Source organism: Crocuta crocuta, unplaced genomic scaffold (genome assembly GCF_008692635.1).
Source record: "Crocuta crocuta isolate KB4526 unplaced genomic scaffold, BGI_CrCroc_1.0 scaffold87, whole genome shotgun sequence".
NCBI classification, from domain to species: Eukaryota; Metazoa; Chordata; class Mammalia; order Carnivora; family Hyaenidae; genus Crocuta; species Crocuta crocuta.
The window spans coordinates 234,285-252,600 of NW_027532166.1; the positions used below are offsets into that span (position 1 = coordinate 234,285).

At 37.3% G+C, this 18,316-nt stretch overlaps 1 protein-coding gene across 15 annotated transcripts in view; it reads left to right on the forward strand.

The window, feature by feature from the left end:
* CFAP20DC (CFAP20 domain containing) overlaps positions 1-18,316 on the forward strand; it is a 237,212-nt gene that overhangs the window by 128,801 nt on the left and 90,095 nt on the right. For 14 of the 15 annotated variants that reach the window (XR_013338258.1, XM_077776734.1, XM_077776735.1 and 11 more), the window contains 3 exons: positions 14,972-15,108; positions 15,782-15,944; positions 17,564-17,680. Coding sequence is in view for 14 of the 15 variants with exons in the window: in XM_077776734.1 (XP_077632860.1) it covers positions 14,972-15,108; positions 15,782-15,944; positions 17,564-17,680 (417 nt within the window). In the remaining variant the exon portion in view is untranslated. Of the gene's footprint in view, positions 1-14,971; positions 15,109-15,781; positions 15,945-17,563; positions 17,681-17,808; positions 17,911-18,316 lie in introns of those variants that run through there. The other variant, XM_077776744.1, reaches the window with a different exon arrangement.

Here is an 18,316-nt window from a genome sequence, read left to right on the forward strand (position 1 = left end):
TCCTGCTCTATCCTATCGCTACTTTCATTGAGTAGGTCCCCACTGTGGCTCACCCTAGCCTACCAGTTAATCTCCACGTTGCTGTCAGAATTATCTTTCTGATTATAGAAATAGAAATGTGATCCTGTCGCCCTTCAATTAAAGACCTTTAATACCCTTTCACACTATTTTAGAAAACAAAATGAAAAACCCCTTGGGAACTCACACAAAGCCAACCTCCCCTAGCCCAGCCTACTCCAGAGTTTCATCTCTCACACCCTGTGTGTGACCTTCTGACCACTTTGGGTGGGCTTGTACACAGTCATATTTGGAGATTACCGTTTCTTGGCCTAAAACGGCGTCTTTGGTTTCTGCCTGGAAAAGCTCCCGATTCATCTTTTTAGATACAACTCAAATGCTACCTCTTCTGAGCAGTCTTTCCTGATTCTAACAAGCACTGTTCTCTTTCCGTGAATTTTTTCCCTTTTTTTTTTTGTCAATACTTTTTAATATGTCTATATTTCCTAATGAAGTGTAACTTCCTCGAGAAAGGACACTGTGCCTCATTCTTCTATGTCTGTAGCATCCAACACAGTGTTTGCCATTGTGTTTGGAAGCCAGGGGCTGCAAACCCAAATTACTGTGAAGGCCAGTCAGATACTATAAATGAATAAAGTGGGCTGGATGCCAGGATATTTGACACATAGAAATATTTTCTACTCAACAGTGAGTCTTGTTGGGAGTAGAAGGGGTTGTCAGGGAAGAGAAGTGAGGTAATGCTTCAAAGAAATTGTTCCCTACTGTTAAAACAGTAACATTGACAACTATGCAAATGATAGAAAAAATGGTAGTTAACACTCAGCCCCTGTGAGGAAGCAATAGGGAGTGGTAAGGACTGCAGCAAACGAGCTCATTTTCCAGGTGGAAGAGAGACTGCAGTTCCGTTCTAGCCAAGTGTTGTCTTACAAGAATTCAGGCACAGTCTCATGAGAGCTTCCTTTTTTTTTTTTTTCAAGAGAAGCTGAGTGTCTCCATGTTTATAAGTCTTCCAAATTCAAAATATTGTGTAAAATCTGAAATATTTTGAGAAGACTCAGTGAGCCTAACAAACCATGCCATGGCTGCCAGTTTTTCAACTCTGTAGTAAACACCCATAGCTACTTACCAAATGAACAAACAGTATATACAAATCAAGAAACCTAATATTCTAGGTGGCTCAGTCAGTTAAGCATCCAACTTCAGCTAAGGTCACCAGTCTCATGGTTTGTGGATTTGAGCCCCGCATTGGGCTCTGTGTTGACAGCTCAAAGCCTGGAGCCTTTCAGTTCTGTGTCTCCCTCTTTCTCTGCCCTCCCCTGCTCATGCTTGCTCGCTCTCTCTCAAAACTAATTTAAAAAAACAAAAAGCATTAAAAACTTTTTTAAAAAACAAAGAAACCTAGTATTCTTTAGCTGAGTAGCTCTCAACTTTCTGTTTGTTAGAATCATCTGGGACATTTTAAAAATAACTTATGTAAAATACTATTTTTTCCTAATGTCTAAGCTTCATCTCCAGAGATTCTGATTTAATTGGCCTTGGATGGATATTTTTTAAATGCTTTCAGTGATTCTGATATGCAGCCTGAGTTGAGAACCACTGGATCACTTACCCAAACAAAGGTCCTGTGGCTCAGCTGACACTCACATGGAAATAATGCCGAGGAAAGTGAAATGATGGTCATAGTAAGGTACTTATGGAGAAAGAAGTAGGTCTTGGAAGTATTCAATAAATACTTGTATAACTGTTTATTATAAATAAATGTAAGATTTATGGAAGTGTAAGATGGTGCAGAATACTCAACAAAGACAAGGAGACAGCAAAATGCATGGCTGAGTTTTCTGAGGGATTAATAAGTAAGAGGAATGGCCTCAGTAGGCAGAATGGCTGGATGAGAAGAACACGTGAAGAGTGTGCCTCCTGCTTTCCTCAAGTAGAGACACAGTAATGCCTTTTTTAGGAAGATGAATTTGACATCAAGATTCAAGATGAATCTTTAGGTCAGGTAAGACCAGAGATTAAGAATTACAACTCAGATGTCTTTACAGCCATCTGAGCATATAGTGTCAGTGGCTGCATGATAAGTGATGACCCTGAGTGATGCTGCAGGGAAGACACAGACAGGACTTGTTGATTCCCAGGTAACAGATGGGGAAGAGAACAGGGTCAGAGTTTGAGAGAGGTCAAAGCAGAAGCCAGGGAAAGGAGCTAGCCTGATGAAATGAATCAGTTACAGAAATGGACTGTTGCACTCTCTCTGTTTATCCTGTTTTCATTTATTCTTGGTATATTTTCTATATGTCGGTCCTCATCAGCATTACATGTCCTAAATTGTATATTCCTAGAGATTTGGGACCTATTTTGTAATTTTTTTAGTTTAAACCCTGGCAGGGGACTATGTGTAAATAGACATTATATTCCTAAACCCTTTATTACGAAATTTCCAAACTTCCAGAAAAGTGGAGTGAAGACTAATAAACCCCCATGTCCCTGTCACCTGCTTCCATAATTGCCAACATTAGGCAAGGCATTTTGGTAGCACAGGGCACAAGTAGTAAGAAATTTTATATTTTTTATAGACACTATCTATCTTTAGAGAGAGGGATAGACAGAGAATACATATAACCCATGTTCATTAAAGAACCTTTAGAAAATATATAAACGGTTGAAAAAGATCTCACTAACCAGACAGCCACTGTAAACACCTCAGGTCACAAATCAATCTTAATCGAAGAGTCAACACAGAATAAAATGAGCAAGAGTGTTTTTTTGGTAACCAAACACTCTTTCTGTATCTAATAGGCTGTGAATGCTTTCAGTAACAGTAATGACTAAGCTGTAAAGCCTATCAGATAACTCTAAGAGCAATTGTGAATACTTTTTTCTTTTATCTCTCTAGCTTAATGTTTTAAGAATTAATTGTGTCTTTAAATGAAAATGCAAGTCTACATCCAGATTTTTTTAGTGTCTTTTTTTTTTTAATTTAAAGTTCAAGGACATGTGTAATGCCTGAGATTAAAAAGGAATTTGAATAAATATTAATTGCATCATTAACTCAATATTATAATTAAACAGAAACTTTTTCATAGGCCATACTTGATCCCAGCTTGTAGAAGAGGATGTTAGTATATATTTTGTAAATTCCATGCATGAGATCTCAGTTCATAATAATAGTCAACTTGAGTCATTTATACAGAAAATTAATAATCATCATCTAATAGCAAACTTCTCCTGCCCTGTGAATCCCAGTTTCTATTCCTTTATAACCATAAGGGTTATGATTGTTCCTCTTAAAGTAAATCCCATTGCACGTGCAAGGCAACTAAGATTACATGAAAATACAGTAGTCCCCTTTTATCTGAAGTTTCAGTTACCTGAAGTCACCTGTGGTTCACATCCTTCTGATGTATCCTCAGAGAGTCAGTAGTAGCCTAATGCTAGGTCACACACCTACATCATTAATCTCACTTCATCTCATCATGTAGATATTTTATCATGTCACATCATCGTAAGAGTGGTTGAGTACAGCACCATAAGATATTTTGAGAGAAAACACATTCACATGACTTCTGTTAGACCATGTTATCATTGTTCTATTTTATTATCAGTTGTTGCTATTAATCCCTTACTGTGCCTGATTTATAAATTAAAGTTTATCAGAGGTATGTATGTACAGGAAAAAACAGTATATATGTGGTTTGGTACTATTCATAGTTTCAAGCATCCATTGGGGGTCTTGAAACGTATCCCCGGGGATGGGAAGAGGCTACTGTACATTGAACTTTGTGGTTCTCTTTCTACAAATACTTTTCAGTTGCTAATTTTGTCATTTGTGGACTTTAAAACTTACTATGAGTGAATATAATAATTATTATTTTTCTCTATATAAGATATTTTATTTGAAAGGTGCAGCTAATGAATAATGCCCAACGGCAGACTTTCTAATCTTGGAAAAGCCAGGAGATATTTCTTCATTTCAACTACTTGTTTTTGTTTCTGTCTGAAAAATGGATTCCCTGTGATGAGATTTGGAATTGCGTGAGAAAATGACTGTGTGCTCCTATAATTGACTGCACAGTACTCATGCCAATTGTGTATCTTATTATAAATGCACACACTGAGAGCCCAGTGAAGCTGCCACAGAAAGAAGTAGTTGCTTCCTATGGATGCTTTCTACTATGTTCACTTGAGCAAAAGAGGGAACCTTGAAACTTAGTGCGTTTTGTTGAATGTCACGTAGCGTGATCAAGAGCACTAATGAAATTAATAAGATAATTGTGTTTCCCAAAACCCAATGTTCTCTGTTCACTCTGTCAATTCCTAGTACACATTAGCTAATGACTGTTAGTCTGCAGAGAATTGTGGGGTCTCTAATGATCTTATTTCATTAATGGGACCCCAGTTTAATTGAACCAGAGTATCCATCTGGTTATTGAAGTTGAGCATCCAGCTTCTTAATGACCAGATGCAATGGTCCGCTAAGCACAAATCAAAACTAGTAATTTGCTTAAAAATTAGAAGGCAGTTTTCCTAAGTGCTCTCCTTTCCACAGCAGAAGTCTTAGTGGGCTTCTACTCCTTTTTAAATAAGAAGAGACTGGCATCTCTATCTCCTAGCAGTATTGCAAATAGATAAGATAATGCATTTAGCACAACTCTGAAATAATCATTTAACTGTAGTTGGCACTGGTGAGATCCTTTTTAGAATTTCTTCTTCGGGTTTCACATTATGAAAGCAAAATTCAAATCAAGTAACAAAATCCACTGTAAAGTAGAACCTAAAAGAAAAAGGATTTTGATCCTGACTCCAGGAAAAAAAACAACACTTTTTTAAACTCGCACTTTCAATAAAGACTTGCCTTAAGATTATTGGTCTAAGAGATTCCACAATTTCTGGGTCCAATGTCTGATAATAAATTAAAGTAAACTCAACTGCCTCTTGCATTTGAATTATATATCCTCTTTCCCCATCTTTAGCAAAACTAAGGCATCACTGGTCATATTCCTTCATTAAAAATTTTCTAAGCATGAAAGGAATTTAGTCTGGGTATTGATCAGTATCTGTGAAATTTGCTACAGCAGAGATGTCACAAATCATATATAGAGTGAATTTTAATTTTTCTGTGATATATCTACCAAATATTGAAGAAACTGATATATAAATATTAATGCAATATTAAATGTGAAAAATACATCTAATCCATTTGATAATTGTGCTACTTTTGTGGGAATGACTTGTTCCAACCTTTACATTTCTCCTTTAGATGTCTATTATAGCATGGGTTATAATATGAACCTGTGCATAGTAGGGAGTTGATTAAACACCCAGACACTAAGATATTATGGATACAGCTATACAGATGACCTGATCTACTTGTGTTGATGATCTGGAAAGGTCTCAAAGCTGTGTCAGTGAAACATGGAAACACAGGATACTATTTCTGTATGAGCCTACTGACTTAAATAAATAGGATAGCTACCTAGGGATGCTGGTATATGCATACAATTTTTTAAGGAAACACAAGAAAATTTATAATAACCTTTAGGAACAGGGACTAGTAGAGAGGCAAGGGGCAGGAAGATAAGACTTTTACTTCTGATGTCTTCCTCTATTAGAGAATTTTAACCTTCTAAATTCATTATTTGTGATGTCAATAGATTATGTTAGAGCAATTATGAGGCATTTTTAGTTTCTTCTCTATACTTTTCTGTCTTTTGAAAAACCCAGAGAATTGCTATAAAATTAAAATATATTTCTTTTTTTATGTTTATTTATTTTTGAGACAGAGAGAGGCACAGCGCAAGCAGGTGAGGGACAGAGAGATAGGGAGACACAGAATCCAAAGCAGGCTCCAGGCTCTGAGCTGTCAGCACAGAGCCCGACACGGGGCTCAAACCTAAGAACCGTGAGATCATGACCTGAGCCAAAGTCGGACACTCAACCGACTGAGCCACCCAGGCGCCCCTAAAATATATTTATTTATTTAATGTCAGTATTTTCATTTAAAATGTATATTGGGAAGGAAATCCAAAATTAGTGACAAAATAAAATCTTTTAAGTATATAGTTAAATGTTAAATTCTATATTTATGATATAATAGCAAAATATGTATTTTAACCTATACTGCCTTAGTACGAATTATGCTTACATACATGTTTACACATAGCTCACATAGTGGTGAACATGGGGCCATAATCACAAGGGCCTCCAGTAACCCCCAAGACAGCCTCTCTGTAACATCACTCTGCTTTCATTGCCATCACAGCACTTATCCTTACCTGGTGTCTTCTTGTTTACTTAATTGTTGGCTTATTGCTGTCTCCCCAAGTGGAATGTGAGCTTCAAAACTGCAGGGGTCCTATTTATTGTTGTATCCCTAGCACCTAGCTCAATCTTTAACATTTACAGGAACTCAATAGATACTTGTTAATCAAGTGATCAAGAGAGTGATGCTAGCCATATAATTTGAGCAGGTGAGTATATTAAGCAGCAAATCATCATCATCATCATCACTAATGTTTACTGAGTTTTTGCTATATTGCTTACATGGTTTGTTAGCCGGGTTTCTCCAGAGAAACAGAACACACACATATATACAACTTACATATAATATAGGCCTTGATAGATAACTTCCACCGTTTGGTTCTAGTATATATATGTATGAAGAGGGAGAGAGAGAGAGACCTATCGTAAGGAATTGGGTCACGCAGTTTTGGAGACTGAGAAGTTTCAGGATCTATAGTCATCAAGCGGGAGACCCAGAAGAGCCAATGATGTAGTTCCTGTCCAAATCCAAATGCCTGAGAACCAGGAGACCTGACAGTGAAAGTGCCAGTCTGAGGGCAGCTGCAGACTTCTTAAGGAGTCAGGCAGAAAGATCAGATTCCCCCTTCCTCCACTTTTTTTGTTTTATTCAGCCCCTCCATGAATTGGGTGAAGATGCCAACCTACCTTGGGGCTTGAGGCGGAATTTACCAATTCAAATGTTAATTTCATCCAGACATGCCCTCACAGTCACATTTAGGGTCGTATTTAATCTGGGCATCCTTGTGGCCAGTCAAATTAATACATAAAATTAGCCATCACACATCATTTATCCCGTTTAATCCTCTCATACACTTTTGTATGTAGAAACCATCAGAATCACCATTTTGTAGATAAGGAAACTGAGGCTCACAGAGATAAAGTAATTAGTGAGTGACCAGGCAGTCTATTTCAGAGATGCATTCTTAATTACTCACTCCCATTAAGCAATTTCTCACTACTCGTTTTAAGGATTTTCTTCTGGGGAGCCTTCTCTCATGTTATAGGAAACTGTCCTAGTTACAAAACCAAATGATGCAAATCATCTACCAAGGCCTGAGTTATGTATAACCTCTACTATTCAAAATGGAAAGTTTTAGGGGAGCCTGGGTGGCTTAGTCGGTTAAGCGTCCGACTTTCGCTTAGGTCATAATCTCACGGTTCGTGGGTTCGAGCCCCACATTGGGCTCTGTGCTGACTGCCAGCTCAGAGCCTGGAGCCTGTTTGAGATTCTGTGTCTCCCTCTCTCTCTGACCCTCCCCTGCTCACGCTGTCTCTCTCTCTCTCTCCTAGAAATAAATAAAAAACATTTAAAAAAAAAACCAAAAAAACAAAATGGAAAGTTTTATTGAGATAAGAAAACTGTTTTCCCTGAAAAGGTTCCTTTACTCATTAATAGTAGAGACCAAAAACTAGGTTATTGATGGCTTTTTAATAAATTAAGAGTTTGTGAAGGAAACTAATATCTTGTGCTTTATTACTTTTTATCTTGTTGTCATAGCTTAACTTTACACACAGATGACATTGTCTAAGGTCGTACGCGAGTTTAGTGGAGAAAGAGCTATTCTAATTTTAGTTTTTAATGTTTTATTGCCTTTCAAAAATGTCTTAGACTTTTTATTAACGAGATATGGCTAAATACTGGTTTTAATTATTTGCAAAAGTTGAAGAGTGATTTTTATCACCTAAGGTCTTCCCTGCTTTAGTCACTCACCTACTTACCTGTCTTTTCATCATGCTTCTGGAGTTTACAGACTGCCAGTCCTCCGAACTGGTCTAAAAGAGTTTTGAATTAAAATTTTCTACATAGGACGTGCACCCTCAAATTAGCCACACTTCCCCCACTTCACAGTCTGCAAGTGCCTGCCATTCACATGTGTGTTACCTGCCTGGCATTGAAGCCGCTTCTGTTTCCGTTTGTCCTCCCTGCACCCCACTTTCTTCCCTCTGAAAAAGGATATTACAGTATTATATTCTATACTCGATTCCTCATAAACCCCATTTGTCTTCATCATATACATTAACTATCATATCCATTAAGTTCTGGTACTTATCTATATAGCCATTAACAGACCCACTTTTCAGATAGCAAAATAACTGTTACATCAGATATCTTCACAAAACTGCACAGAAAATAAATAGAAGACTTGGGAAGAATCCCCTGAAGTGCCCTCTTGGCCCACTGAGGGCAGCATCGGGTGTGGTAAAAGCCTTGGACACTGGAGTTCTGAGACCCTGCTCTGTGTGGACAGATAGCTGAACATCATGAGCCTCCATTTTTTCATCTATGGAGATGGAGTAATATCTCAAGTGATTGAAAACTGTACAGAGGTCATGGACGTATCATCATATCCATCATGTTTTAGATTCCAAGTTGAATGTCTCTCCCCTGACCCCAATACTAGATACAGCCCTCTGTTAAATATACTTAATAACCTTCTGAGCTTCTCCTGCATACCTCTTATCACACTGGTTATCATGTAGTTATTTATGAATGACTTGCTCTAATACCTGTCTCACCCATGAGACTATGAGCTCCTTGAAGGAGGTATGTGTTCATCTTATTCCCTGTCTTACTCTGTGCCTAGAGTGGTTGGCCAGGACAGATGCCCAATCATTACTTGAAAGGATAGATGATTGAAGGAATAAATGATTCTGAACGGACTTTGTAAAGTGTCAAATGCTATTCAAGATGTAAGGTATTAATAACATGTTTACAAGGATTTAGTCCCTACTCAGCAGTGTTTGGCATGTTACATGCATTGTTTCATACGATCTAACAAAAACACCGTAACTTAAGCACTGTCATTATCTCAATCCTAATGAAAGAAAGTGAGGCTTGGAAAGGTGAAGTACCTTGTCTAAAATAATATTGCTCCACTCGCTCAACCCTTTTTCTATTTTTGACGTTCTTTATAACAGTACACATATAATAAAATAAAAATTAATCCAATTCAAGGTCTGGATTCTGCTAGCAAGTTTAATTCTGATTTGATTGCTAGATAATAGATATAAGTCTTGAGCATGACCCTTCAATGATTACAGTTGAAAATTCAGCAGGTTTTTCTGGTTAAGCTTTGAAAACCCTGCAAACTTAAATGACTATTATAATTAGAACATTGTATCTTGAGACAAAAATGAATGTTTATTTTTCTAAGAGACAATTAGAGAGTAGACCCTCAGGTTTTATATTCTAACTACAAAGGCATATCCCCCTCATAAAATAGCAAAATAATTAATGGTAACATCTCTGACCTACACCAAGTTCATTTTCCGCAAACTCAAGAAAATGAAACGCCTAGAGCATGACTTTAATCTAATCATGATTTTTAACCTTATATTGTGCATATTGATATCAGCTCTTAAAAGAGCTCCCTTTAGAATTCAAAAGGCATGAGTTTCTGCTTATAGTGTTCTTTTATTAAGATTTTCCTCATTATAGAAACTTTGTCTCTTTTACTTTTTATTTTAGAAACCAGAAGTGTAAATTACTTTCCCTTGTAGGTTTTAATTAGGACTCTCTTACAGTAGATAAATAGCATGATACATATTTATAGAGATAATTATGACAATGATTATAAATAAGATTACTAAAATGAAACAAGCTTTAAGAATATATGTATGTTAATTGTACCAAAAAGTTGAGTCTGTTACCTAAAGAGATAACCTAATGGTAGAGTATTGCTATATGTTGGTTTGTGAAAAAAGTACACTAGCATTTGTAAATTTTTAAAAAATAGACTGAAACTTAAAACATAGTGATATGTTACTCTTTAAAGAAACTCTATAGATGAGGGTCATATCTAATTTTCTGTGATTTAGAGGATTATATTATATGAGGTTTAGGTATACCTTTAATGGTCACTGGATATCTGCTGCTAAACAAGATTTTCCCCTAAAAACTTCAAGGTATTTAGTAATTTTAATTCTTAAAATAGCTATGAACTAGTTAATGTGTACGTTTTGTTGAATTATAGCTGGAACTATGTCAGTATGATCTTTTAAATTCTCTCTCCCCTAAAAAATCTTCCTTTTAATCTTGAATACTATTTACAGTTGTGGTGAGATTTATCCATTGTCACAAGTGGGGATACATACAGTACCAAATAAATGGTCTTTCTAGTCAAAGGAGCTTAAATTAATAATACATATGATTCAAGAGGTGCCTGGGTGGCTCAGTCAGTTAAGCGTCTGACTTCAGCTCAGGTCTTGATCTCACGGTTTGTGGGTTCGAGCCCCACATCGGGCTCTGTGCTGACAGATAGCTCAGAGCCTGGAGCCTGTTTCAGATTCTGTGTCTCCCTCTCTCTCTCTGGCCCTCCCCTGCTCACGCTCTCTCTCTCTCTCTCTCAGAAATAAATTTTAAAAAACATTAAAATTTTTTAAAAATAATAATAATATACAATTCATATATATATGAAGAGTAAGAAAAACATTAAGGAAATCACCTCATGAGATATTTGAACAGAAACATATGCAAAAATATATATATATATACATGCCCATTCCTAATGGTTCCCATGACTGGAGGTTCAAAAAAAAAAAAATGCTCCTATTCTGATACTGAAATTTTCCATGTAGGCCCAAGCCATGTCCCATGACCGTTAGGATCCTCAGTGGCTATTTCTGGGGAAATTCCACATTTCAGAACAAAATCTATAGTCCAGGATTTGTTCTACTTGGTCACAAAAGGTACAAATGATGATAGATTCTATAATAAATTTTTCCAATTGGCCTGGTATTTGAGTGTCATTTCTTTCTGTTACTGGTCCTAAGAGACTAATAGGGTTTTGCTAACTTCAAATGGATTTTTATAATGACTTTAAAAAATACAGATGTCCACACAACCAATAATCTATTTGCTAACACTAGAAAATTTCACATGGAACCTGAGTAGGCATCTGATTGAGGTGCCACAGCACTACTCACTACTGCTGTTAAAAGCCATACCAACTCACTTAATTATCAATGTCATGGTCATTGTTGATCCTTCTTATCCCCCATATCCTGGCAGTTGTCCAGTCCTATCCAGTCTTCCTCGTCAATGCGCAAATTTTCTTAAAAGGAAAAATGAAATTCTAACCAAAGTTAAGAATATTTAGTCATTGGGGCGCCTGGGTGGCTTAGTCGGTTGAGCGTCCAACTTTGGCTCCGGTCATAATCTCATGGTTTGTGGGTTTGAGCCCCACATCAGGCTTGCTGCTGTCATTCCAGAGCCCGCTTTGGACCCTCGGTCCCTCTCTCTCTGCCTTCCCCCACTCACACACTCTCTCTCAAAAATAAATTTAAAAAATTTAAAAAAAAAGAATATTTAGTCATTTAATCCAACATCCCTTTGATTCATTACATTTAATGATTCATTCATTTTGCTTAGCAAGAATCTATAACTCCATGTCAAGCACCTGACTAGCAATTCTAGAGTGTCAGAGTAGGCTACTGAAGCACACATCAGAGAATCCCACGAACACATGTCAAAGTGCAACTTTAACAAGTTACGTGAGGGAAAGGTTATGGGAGTACCTGTACTGGAAGAGCCTTCCAGCCATGGGGAGCAGCATGCACAAATGCTCTGGTAGGCAGGAAGAGCTCAGGAGGCCAGTCTGTTGAGAGAGCAGAAAATGAGAGTGAAAGGTATGAACTGAAGCAAGAGCATGTAGGTTTTTGCAGCTACTGTTAAGGGCTTTCTTCGTAATCTTAAGAGCAGCAGGGAAGCCATTGAAAAGTTTTCAGTGAGGAAAAGGAATCTCTCCATTATAAGACCACTCTGGCTGCATTTTGGAGAAGGCATGGCACAGGGAGCCACAGTGGACGTGGTAGGTCACTTGAGAGGCTTCGCAGTCATCAGAAGAGGGATGATGATCGCCTGGATTCGCAGTGCTGGCAGAAGCAGTAGAGACAAATAGACATGGACTGGCTGTGGAGAGGGTGGAGGGAGGAGCCAAGAATGATATCCAGGTCCTAACTCTTCAAACTCAATGGATTGCAGTGCCGTCCACTAGACCAAGTTTCCTGTTGGAAGCTTCTTGGAGATGTGGAAGAGGAATTGGGCAAGGAGGCCACTGGGGATAAGGAGTGGAGCTCAGAAGAGAGGCCTCGAAAAGAAATAGAAAGTAGGAAGTCATCTGGTATCTGAATCTGCCTCAGAATAGCTTCCCACACTTGTGCTTGGACACCTTCAAAATGACAGAAAATTCCCCACTGCCATGACCAGACCTGCTTAATTATGCTCCTTATGATGGACTAAAACCTTGAAGTAAATTGTTCTCATTAGTTCTGTTTCTGACCTTTGGACAAATGGAATCTCTCTTCTACCACACAGGGCCTCAGGAATTTGAAGAATACTAAGATGCTACAGCTGCTCACCAATTTGCCAGCCAGAAGATCTTAGTCTTCCGTCCAGCAAACATTCTTTCAGACCATGTCAGCAGTCTGACCCTTGCCCAACCCTTTAGCTTCATCTGTTGCAGATACAAAACCAGACCCAGAAAACAACCATTTACCCACACATGTTGCTTCCACTTAGATCTGAATTAACGCTTGGAGCCTCCCAAACATGGCATGCTTTCACTAACTTTTGTGCCTTTTTTCATGCTTTTGCAGGGGAGTAGTTTTTAACTCCAGCACATGTAAAATTATAGCCCTACAGTAGAGGGTAAAGAGACCACCTAGCTAACCATAGGAATTTTTTTCAAGGAATAAGACGGAAAGTGGCCAGTAGCTCTTGTATATCCAGGACTATTGGACAAAGGTGGACTTACTTAGAGCTCACATCATAATATTCAAGTTGGTTCTGTCTTGCAAGTGGGCAGAGCAGAAGGCTTTCTAGGTTGCAGGCAGTTTTTTGACTTAAAGACCATCATTCTCTCACCTTCTCTTTTAGTCAGAGGAGGCTAGCTATAGCCACAAGGAGCCCCACAGCCTCATCCAGTCAGGACTTCCTTGGACAACCTTCCATATGGTCATTCAGAGACCCAGGCTCCTTTTATCTAATGATTCTTTTCGGGGTCTTAAAGTCCTCCCTTGGATCTTCTGCATCTTATCAAGAGATGAGGGAAGAAAGAGTATTGGGGATTACGCACGAGGTTTTAGAAACCCAGAAGTAGTTTATACTTCTCACATTTCACTTCTCAAGTCTCATTAACCAGAACTTAGTCACATGACCTGTGTAACTGTAGGGATGGCTAAAAATGTAATGTAGCTATGTGCCCAGAAAGGAAAGACAGCAAGATTTGGTAATCACACCTGCCCTATCCTGGAGGTGAAACCAATTTGTTCTCTTTCTCCTCCAAAGCTTTAAATGATACCCTGTTGCCTACCAAATTTAAAATCAGCTCTTAGCATTTTAAGGCTCTGTTCACTGTGACCCAAACCCAGCCTTCCAGCTAAACTGGTAATTTCATTGTTCCCCAAGGATACCCTACGAGTTCACTCTTCCTTGTCTTTATTCAGACACTTTTTTCTGTTTGGAGCACTCTACATCTTTCATTCTTGAAATATTATCAATCATCCAAGGTCCATTCAAGAGGTCACTTACTCTTTTTTTTTTTTTCCAATCGTGAAAAGTGCACTCCTTAATCCCCATCCTCTGTTTCATTCTTCCCCCACCCACGTCCCCTCTGGTAATCAACAGTTTGTTCTGTGTCATTAATTAATTAATCTGTGTCTCTTTTTTTCCTCCTTTGCTTATTTGTTTTGTTTCTCAAATTCCACATACGAGTGCAGTCATATGGTATTTTCTTTCTCTGATTGACTTTTTTCTTTAGCATAATACTCTCTGGTTCCCTCTATGTCATTACAAATGGCAAGATTTCATTCTTATTTATGACTAAATAATATTCCGTTATATATATACACACATATATATACACAGACACATATATATGTATATATATATATAATTCACATCTTTATCCATTCATCTATCAGTGAACATTTGGGCTGCTTCCATAGTTTGGCTATTGCAAATAATGCTGCAATAAACATAGGGGTGCAGGTATCCCTTTGAATTAGTGTATTGGTATTTGAGGGGTAAATACCCAGTAGTGTGTAGGGTAGTTCTGATTTTAATTATTTAAGGTATAAGAGGTCACTTATTCTTCATTCCCCACACCCCACACCGCCCCCCGCCCCCCGGTCTGCTTTATGTTATGGTTACCTGTTGTACTATCACCTCCCCTCCAGACTCCTCAAGGGCAAGCAGTATAGCTTATCTATTTTGTGTCACTGACAACCTCTAGTACGTGCTCAGGAGCGTGCTCAAGCAAATATTTGCTCAATTGATTTAGTTTTATTTAAAATACTTCCTTACTAAGATATATTTTTTGGTAGCCTTTCTTTCTTTCTTTTCTCCCCCTCCCCCTCTCTTTTTTGAGGCAAAATATTTGTGGCAGCAGTTCTCAAATGAACTGCTGAGCATAAGAATCATTTGGGAGAGCTTGTTAAAATTATAGATTTCTGCCTCCCCTCCCCAAGATTCTAATTCTACAGATCTGGTAGATCTGATGTTGGGCTCCAGTATCTGCATTTTTTATAAGTGTCCTATAGTGGAATTTGAATCATATGACACCTGGATTGCGTTTTGAGAAACATTGCAACATGGTGTTTGTCATTATACCTATTAATGGACTATTATTACCTTCCTTAAACAAAACAGATCAGTTCATTAACAAGGGAACAGGCAGTGTGCGGAACAGTAAAAATCACGATGTTTGTCATATCGCCTTTGGATCCAGAGTTCTAGGACCACCTCCACTCTCCGGCAGAAGAAATAACATGAAGATATCCAGTGAGGTAGGAGCAAGATTTAAGAGCTCATCTAAGCGTTGAGGGGCATGGGAAGGGAAGCTTTTCTTCCCACTGCAGGCATTGGGGGAATGGGGAAGAGGGAGAGAGATTACATGCCAAAAGCAGAAGGCTTCAATAAATTGCGAACAAATTCAGGATTTTACAAAACCTCAAAACTGTTTTATTTTTGTCATATCAACACAGTTAATGTTTCTGAGTATTCTTTTCATTAACTATGTTCACAAAACTTAAAGGCAAATATATGTGAGCACATTTTGTGGTCTCCTTCAAAAAAGAGTTGGATCACCACCTTACAACAACCAGATTCTCAAATGTTATATTTTTTATTTTTAATTTCCTCTGAATTTCAGACATACACAGCAATTTTCAGTTCAACTCCTACCTACTAAAGATGGAATGTAGCAAATAAGCACATTTTAATTTGTGTCTAGAAGACTTGCTTGACTTCTATTTTATCTCATATTATATTTCTCCTTCCATTTCTTTATAATTTTCTACAATAATTTTCCTCTCCACCAACTTTCTAACCTGCTTATTTCCTCTAGTTTTTTTCGTCACTTTTTAGTGGTCCAAATATTATTAGTCTGTGTATATTCTACAGGAAATAAATGCAATTCCCATATTTTAAAATGTGCAGATTAATTTTTTTTCCTTATAGATAGTAAGATCCACTGGGTCCAGAAATAACCGATCATGCCAACAGTCTGTGGCAGAGAACTGTGTTAGCAGTGCAGAAATGTCAGCCTCATTGATCCCTGAGTCAGAGGAACAAGGAAATAAAGAAAATATTCACCAAATAAAGCAGACTGTACCTATTCATGGTAAGAATCATGCGTAAGTTTGGTTTTTTTTATTTTTTTTTAGTGTGTATTTAGTTTTGAGAGAGAGAGAGAGACAGAGTGCAGGCTGGGGAGGAGCAGAGAGAAGGGAGACACAGAATCCGAAACAGGCTTCAGGCTTCAGGCCATCAGCACAGAGCCCCATGCGAGGCTTAAACTCACAAAACAGGAGATCATGACCTGAGCTGAAGTCAGACACTTACTGAGCTACCGAGGCGCTCCAAAACGTGCATAAGTTTTGATAGCTAGGGAAAAATAATGAGAAATGTTCTTGTGAAGATAAATTTGAAGTTATATTCTTGACTAGATCTTATATCCAGAGAATTATCATTTAAAAATGAAAAAGATGAAAAAAATAAATACATAAATACATAAAAATGAAAAAGATGGCAGATATTGAAATATGTTTCAAACTTATATTATCATTTAGAACCTATTGTTCTCTTTATTCCACTATTTCAAATTACCATAGTACCCTGTGTTTTTATTTTGTGATGATTGGTAAGGAAATAACACAGCATTCTATTATCACTATATTTTGAGAACTCCACATGCATTTCAAGTTTTCTTAATTTTATCTTTTAATTAATCTCTTCCATTTATAACATGCTTTTTACTTTCTCTTGTTGATATAAAAATAACCCTGTTAGTGAAGAGGAGAGTTTTGTCCCATTTTATAGATTGAAGGTTCATGGCTAACAGAGAGGCAAAGTGATTTGCAATTTGTAATCATTGGAAAGAATTGAGACCAGCACTGAAGGCTTACCACTCACTGTCAGTTTTTCCATTCTTGCATATCTTACTTTCGTGAGAGTTGAAAAGGGAGTCATTTGTGTTGATTTTATTTGATTTTGAGATTAATGACCATTACCACAGACTATATTTCCCATGCAGTACAAAACTGAGATAAGGAAATGAATAACATAGATATTTAGTCCCAGCTCTACCACCATCTGTGAGACCTTGATCAAATTTCCCAAACCCTGTGTGCCTCAGTTTCCTCATCTATAAAATGGGGATAAAATTACTGCTGGCACTATTGTAGTAATAAGTAATAACTGCCTCAAATCATCTTTATGAGGATTAAAGAAGAAAAATCAAACACCCCATATTGTGCCAAGAAATTAAGCATTCAGTAAATATTAAATTCTACTATGATTATTATTATTATTACAGAATTAAATTACACCTAAGAATTCTTTTTCAGGTTTAATCTCAGTTCTCCATGGTTCTTTAGAAATTTATCTACCTCCTCTTTTAAAGGAAGAAAGAATTTTTCTGTATTAGCTATCAGTTCCATTTTTTATATTTTTAATATAGATGTTGTATGATTAACATGACCTGTAGCTCTCTGTAAGGTTATATTACAAGAGTAAAATGTATTAGTAATTTTGAAAGCCTGTTATGATCCTAATATTGGAATAGGAATAAATACCTATTTTCTGTGAAGGAATAAGTTATGGTTTTGATACCGCTTTGCATGATGTCAAAATGATACGGAAACATTCTCATTATAGCTCTAATTATATTTACTGAGTTATTTCAACCCATATACTACTTTCTGTTCTGGCTTTTTGTTCTTTGATATGAAAACATACCAGCTGATCTGCATGTTCTGCACCCACATCCCCCTCAAGAACCGTCAGCAGATAAGAATAATAACAGGAGAAGATTACGGTTAAAAAACACCAGTGGAGAAAGGACAGAGGCACGCCGCGGTATGGCACTAATTCAATACTATCTTATATCTGTATATTATTCAGAGCAATGGAATCTCTATCTGCAGGTTGTAAATTTCAAAGGATTACGAACCAATTCATTTAAAATATAAATGTCTTTTCTACAGGGATTATGGAAATCAAATTTTCTGCAAGAGAATTGCTCTAGAGCCCTAACAGAGATTTGCTGGATTAAATAGACAGTACCGCAGAAATAAAGGACTTCCTGCTTTCTACTCTCAAAGGCCAAATAAGCTTAAATTATTGTTTCTTAGAAATAGCCCAAATTTGATAGAGGAAGTTTCTGCCTACAGACTTTCCTAAAATTGAACTTAACTCATAGGTTTTCATGTTGCTTTTATATCTCTTCTTTTTAAATTGGGCCCTTTTCAGATATGTATATATATCTTTTTTTTACATTTGCTGTCTCTCTCTTTTGACTACATGCCATCTGATATAGTGTAGGTTAAAATTTCAACTCTTTGCAACCAGTAAAACATTAGATACATTTAGGTGGCTATTATAGTTATCCCTTTGAATATTGGATAGGAGATAAGGCAAGGATCGATTTGTCTGCACACGCAGTAGTCTACCCTGAGTCAAGCCCAGAGTATGCCTTATACGCATCTGTTAGCA